At 28.3% G+C, this 6,778-nt stretch overlaps 1 protein-coding gene across 3 annotated transcripts; it reads right to left on the bottom strand.

The window, feature by feature from the left end:
* Nucleotides 1–1,606: 1,606 nt before the first annotated feature.
* LOC111032614 (lysM and putative peptidoglycan-binding domain-containing protein 1-like) lies at nucleotides 1,607–6,571 on the bottom strand. Of its 3 annotated transcripts, none has more exons than XM_022313008.1 (4): nucleotides 6,260–6,571; nucleotides 3,015–3,283; nucleotides 2,669–2,922; nucleotides 1,607–2,092 (listed from the first exon to the last, which is right to left on the bottom strand). In XM_022313008.1, the coding sequence occupies exons 2-4, from the start codon at nucleotides 3,171–3,173 to the stop codon at nucleotides 1,921–1,923; spliced, it is 585 nt and encodes a 194-aa protein (XP_022168700.1). In that variant the 5' UTR covers nucleotides 3,174–3,283; nucleotides 6,260–6,571; the 3' UTR covers nucleotides 1,607–1,920. The 3 variants fall into 3 exon arrangements, with proteins under 3 accessions (XP_022168700.1, XP_022168702.1, XP_022168701.1); XM_022313010.1 differs by lacking the exon at nucleotides 6,260–6,571 and adding an exon at nucleotides 3,373–3,784; XM_022313009.1 differs by lacking the exon at nucleotides 6,260–6,571 and adding an exon at nucleotides 3,385–3,753.
* Nucleotides 6,572–6,778: the final 207 nt, after the last annotated feature.

Below are 6,778 nucleotides of genomic sequence, written 5' to 3'. Positions count from 1 at the left end.
TATTACAGATATTTTATCACAGTTCTGATAAGAAATATTAAATCCACCAATTTATCATCCACCAAGACAATTTACATTGATGTGTATTGATTTTGTAATAATATTAATTGACAATTGTATTAATTATTAGGTTTACGGAAATCAATACACTCGTCATGTTAATTAATAATTATTTATTTTTGGTTATTTTCGTAAATCGTAATTTTGTTAAATGGGTGGGTCATGGATAACGCCGTACAGCGTTTATTTTATTTTATTATTTAAATTTATTATTTATGGATAACCGTATAAGTAATAGGTGCTAATACCATTTGAGATTTTGCCTTTTGGGGGGGTGGGGGGGAGAGCTGAAGCTCTATCATAAATCATAATCACAGAATAGAACAATAATAGTATAAGTCCCTCCCCCCTATTTACGTTAAGATTACCTATATCATTCAATATTAAAATGGATAGAGCCACAAGTGAAATTTTACAATATTTTTTTTTAAATTTCTTTGTTTAGTTATACCTATAAAGTATACTGAAATACTGTTAAGTAGTCAACTAATGCTTTAATTTTAATTTTTGAGGGTGGTTTCTGATAGCAAATTGGATCTAATAGAGGTACATTTGAGAGGTAAAAATTGAAAATGTTGATACCTTGTTGATATTCTTTGTAATATTTTCTTGGTTGACAGCTTAACACAATGCTACTCAGTACTCACCAAAAATAATAAAAAAGTAAAAACCACGAAGTGCAAATGTATAATCATAGTAGATTTCTATGAATGCATCAGGATATTTAAAAACTATGATTGTACACTTAACCTTGATCAAATTACTACTTCGTGGTTGTGGGGTCATTAGTGGTATTTCATTAGAATGAATATGCAATTAATTATAAATATTTCTATTTATTAAAAATAAAATTTAATTAAACTCTTAATTGTTGTAAGTAAAATAAATACCTTTCAGAGAACATAGTACTATATTCTATGGCACAGTGGTGAAATGAACCTTAAATTACCGATTAGCAACCTGAAATTGCTCCACCACCAACCTTCCTAGTTAGTAGTTCCTACCTACAATTTTTAAAAACACAAGTAGTATTAGCATTACTATTTGCCTACTATATAATTGTTTTTCACTTTCATATTTAGCAACCACCCACAGACAACTGAATATTTAAAAAAAATTGAGAAGCAACTGCTTCTCAAAGATCAAGTTAGTTTTGCCACTGTTATGGCATAATATATTACAAACATTGCTAGTTTAGTGAATTTGTTTACTTATAGCAAACAAAGTTATTTGAGAGTAACTATGATTGGCCATTAATAAAAAAAAGAACTTCAAATAGATTTGTTCAATAAATATAAATACCATAATAGTAAGAGTTTAAAATATAATTTAATATTCAGTTTGAAAACTAAATAAATATTTTTTTTATATTATGTGATAAATGTATAAAGTATACATAGTACATACAAATTAGAGATATGATGATAAACTTTTTGAACAAAGGTGACTATTGTTGTGTCACCAGAAGTTTTGAAATATTCTACAGTTAATTAAAGATATATAATATCAATAATAATGAAAATATATATATTTAAAATACCAAGAATTAACAGAAAACACAATTTATTGATCAAAAATAATATTTTAAATTACAACATTGAAACGGAACCAAACACATAATTTGTTACATGTCAAATATAGGCAAGAAATAAATGTAATTTTAAACATAAATAATTACATAACCACAACCTTACTTAGATTGAAAGTTAATTACATTACAACAGATTTTTAGAAACAAGTTACAATTCAGTTAGATTATATTAATATGTCAACATTTCAATCAAAATTATTTTAAGATAGTTACTATGAAATAGTTATAGTTAAACATAATATTGGCTAGGTACATTATATTATTATTTATCACAGAGTAAACATTTCTTCTTCCTCTTGTTCCAGCCGCTGCCGTGAACTCATTAACTTTATATTCTGGGTCACTATTATAGGTATTTCATCTGTACTTATTGAAGGACCCTGTATTCTACGACTTGTTAATCGTTGGCGTGTAAACAGTACTTGTTCTTCTGGACAGTACCTTTATAACCAACAAATAATAATATTGTACATTTCTACCAATATCAAACTTAATATAAATTAGTATATTACATAATTTGAGAATGGGTGTATGGTATTGGAATGGTTATGAGAGCTAATAGCTTAAAATAGTTAACATAAATAATCAATAGGTTTATTAGTTCTGAATTAATTATCATCAATTAAGATCAAAGAGAATAGGATTATTATATAGGTTAGGTGTCATTTGTATTCTTTGTTAATTTAACCAGTAAGTATCCAAACACCTACATAATTTATAAATTGAATTAGATGAAGACATTTGTTTGCCTATCTTAATAATGGTAACCTAATGAGTTATAAAATACTGAAGTGGCACTCAAAGTTAGACTCGTAATAGATTCAAGGCAACAGATTTTATGGGGGTTCATTCATGAGCCCCCAATGATTTTAATATTAAAAATTTAAATATTTTTTTAAAGAAAATCAATAAATGTGATATTTTTAAGTTGTAATAAGGTAAAATTCAAATTATTTATAGAAATTGTAAATTATTTGTAAATACATTTAGGTAAATAATTTTTAAGAAATAACTTACACACTTCTGTCTTGACTATCTATAACTTGAGCTCTTGCACTAGCAATTTTGTTATCTATTTTATTTAAGAAATTATTACAGTCATCGATGTTGTGCTCTTCAATTGGTGATATATTGGGTGGTTTTGACCCTTTGTCATTTTGGAAGTTGCTTGTTCCAGTGGCATTGATATCGTAAGTAGGTATGTTTAGATGTTCCCTTAAGAACAAACTGTCATTCGTGAACAGTCGGTTGGCATTTCGTATTTGCTCAGTCTAAAAGGACAATGTAATAAACACATACAATTATAAGATGAAGACATCAAAAGTTATTAATTAAAATATTAATACTAAATATTTTTATTTACCGTCACACTGTACTTAAGTGCAAGCCCTTGCAATGTGTCTGTCGCCGTGACAACATGTTTGATGTAGTGCTCATTGCGTACAAAGTTTGTGTTGTTACTTATGCTGCCATATTTCCTTAGAGGCTTTGTATTACCACGGATGCTTACCCTTTCGTCCATTGATACTTGGTTATGCCCATTGAAACGATTGTTGTTGCATAATGCGATTTCACGAGACAAACGTTTTTCACGTTAACACGTACAATGAATGTACAAAGTACACACAGCTCCTAAATACAGACATGATTGTTGTAGTACTTTTATGTGTCGAGTATGGATTATAAGTTAAACAAATTATTATCAGTATTATTATTATTACTATTATTATTACTCAAGACGTATGTGGCGTGTGCACAATATTTAAATGATTTCACACCGCGCGGTTTCGTTGCCAGCGTCAACGGAATGCCTTCACTTTTTAATGAGGATTTCTCTCATGAGAAACCTAAGAAAATTTTTTGATGTTTGACAGTTTTTTATTGTTTGCCTAGAGATGATTATTGAGCGGAGACACTGGACAGTCTCGGCAGTCGGCACTCGGCACGAACAGGAAGAATTAACAACAATTATAAATTATCTTTTATCTTATCAAAGTATCATGATTTCTTATCATTATTGTACAATGTACATAAATAAATAATATTAAAATCTGACACATCGCACATGTGACACATTATTGCAACAGAAGTCTGAAGCATAGATAAAAGACCACTAGGTCTGAAGTCTGAGGTAACATAACGATCCCACCTAATCAGAAATCAGAATCCAATCCAGAAGGTGTAATGCGCCACTCCCTACCACTGCCATTTTCAACATAAAAAAAAATCGTAGCTAATTATTAATTTAAAATAAAAAGTTGAACGTTGGTCAAACGTGAACCGTGGTGAATTGGGTAATACTATAATATAATATTATATAGGTACATACTACATAGCAGGTATATAATAAACTAGGTACATGTGAGTTCATAAATGCTTAGAAACAAATATACAGAGTGATTCAATAAGCATTCTCCACCCCCATTTTTTAATAAAATAATGAGTTTATTTGAATTTTGATTTTTTGAATTTTTAAATACCTATACTCAAAGGCCATAATTTTTAATTCTTAAATTTTTTTGTACTACTTAAGTCTTAAGGAGTGTCCTGTGGTGATACAAGCTTCTGTTTTTCAAATAAGAACCCCCGTATTTTACTGTAAATTAATTAGTGGATAATTTTTTTGAAATTATGTACCACATTCAAAATTCGAATCAGTAGTTTAATTGATTATATAATACATATTATATAATCAATGGTAGTTTCTTAGTTATTAAAATGATTGTACAAAAGAAAATAGTCCTTAATATTGGGTTAACATATATATAAAATATGATCTAGTATTTATTATACTTAGGCCATTTTTACAATTTATTAATATCGATAGATTAATATAAATTACTACAATTTTTAAATCACCATAGCCCCACATCTTATAAACTCATTACTGTAGACCTTAAGGACCTTTTATCCTTAGAACACAAAATTAAATAACTCATACAATTTCAGAAAAATTATCTACTCTGTATAATAATTTATAGCTGAATAGGGATGTTCTTATTTGAAAAACAAAGTTTGTATCCCCACAGACACTTCTTAAACAGTACAACAAATCTCAAGAATTCGAAAATATGGTCTTAAAGTGTATTTAAAAATTTAAAAAAATCAGATTTTGAATAACTACATTAATGAAGAAAAGGGGGGTGGCATATGCTTGGTAAATCACCCAGCATATAATATATTCAGAATTCAGATATTCTAAATTATTCATACAATTTTATTACTATAGCCTATAGGTACCTATACATAATTTATATTGGATTATTATAGTTATTACAATATTAGGTAGGTACATTCAAGTATCATCGCAAGGCTTACAAGTTAAATGTTGATAAATTTTAGTTAAAACTATTATAGTACCTATTAATATTTAGACTTGTCCTGGAGGGAGCATTTACTATTTTTTTTGATAGGGTTACACGAGAAGTACTTTTAAGTGCTCTATAGGTACATTGTATATCAACTTATAAAATATATTTTATTTATATGTATTACCTAATGACAATTGTAGTTCGCAGTTAGGTAGGTTGTAGGTAGGTAGGAAGTAGGTATTAAGTATTTTTGTTCGTGTATTTTTAGACGATTTCACAGGGTAATGTTGGGGAAGGGACAGCGACTAACCCATGCCGACCTTCCTCTAGCCCCGTAAAACTGCCACTGGCTATACTTACAACCAGGGATGGGCTGCAGTATTTCAATTAATTGTATTTGAAATACATTTTGTATTTTATATTTTCTGTAGCGCAAAACAATTGTAATTTGTATTTTGTATTTCAAATATATTTTTAAAATGTTTTGTTGCTTAAACGTATAGACTAATAAGGTACCTATTGGCTATTAGTATATTAGTATATACCTAACCTATAGTCACGATTATCTACGTCGCGTTCTTATTAAAAAAATATTATCTCTCACGTGCTAAACTGAACCAGCCACGAAATGGATCACCTGTTGTAGTAGGCTCTTGATTACATTTGAGAGGTGATGGGTTAGATTAACAATTTTAAACAATACAAATAAAAATATTTCTTGTATAAAAAACTACCCTAAAATTCGCCTGTTGTTTATTAAAATATATAATAATATAAAATACAATTATATGTTTATGTTTATATGAATGTTATACACTATACAGTATATTTTTAAAAGGGAATGATGTTTTTGAAATTCATGATTAATATCATATTTAACTTTTAAAATTATAAACTTATCACGGTTTTATTTACACAGCGAAACTACTATATTACGAAGCCTTATGGGCACTAAAAATAAATTCGTATTTTGGAGAATTTTGTTAAATATAGGTAATCAAATTCTATACTTTAATTTGGCTCTCAAAAATATTTCGTTAAACAGGAAATGTTGTTAGTTGGAAGATCATTATTTATTGATTGATTGATTTATTTATTTATTTAAAGTTAACACTCCTAAAGGGCAAAGAGTACAGTATAGATGTACAAATACTGATGTATTTTGCCTAAATATGTTTTTATGAAGTGTTCAAATATTTTTTTCGTGGATGCTGGACATTTTTAATAAATAAAGTAAATTAAAAATAATTATAATGATGGATACTTTCATGGATCTACCTACAATTTTTCTATTTACCTATAGTGGCATGTATTTTTTCTTTTTTATTTGCTCCTCCAACTTTTTCTCGACAAATCCATTTTTCCATTACTGTTTGTTTATTGGTTCATTTGAACCTTTGCTTCATCAGATGTCCGCAGGTACATTTTTGTTCAGTGAGTGAAATGTAACAAATTTTTGTAATTTGGTGATCAAACCTAAACCATTATTGTTTAGGCTTTACCACTCTTTTAAGTCGAACGAATTGGTAGTATGGTTTTCTATAGTCGCCATAGTTTAAAAATACTCGTTTGTCGTTTAAATTGATGTATTTTCACTGAAGCAAAGAAAAACATAATGATTTATATTATACACTCGTGGTATTAAAAGCTTGATTTTGTCATTTTATCTTATCGAAAATGTGTATTATGCCCTGCTTCGATTAGAGTAGACCTGATAAAATGTGTAATCAAATATTTGTTTATGCACAGGTACTTATATACTTTTATGTTTGTTTTTTGATAGCAAATCCATCATCGTTTAGATTTGAGATTTGAC

Source organism: Myzus persicae, unplaced genomic scaffold (genome assembly GCF_001856785.1).
Source record: "Myzus persicae strain clone G006 unplaced genomic scaffold, MPER_G0061.0, whole genome shotgun sequence".
NCBI classification, from domain to species: domain Eukaryota; kingdom Metazoa; phylum Arthropoda; class Insecta; order Hemiptera; family Aphididae; genus Myzus; species Myzus persicae.
Note: the sequence above shows the minus strand (reverse complement) of the source record. Positions and strands in the feature narration are given on the sequence as shown.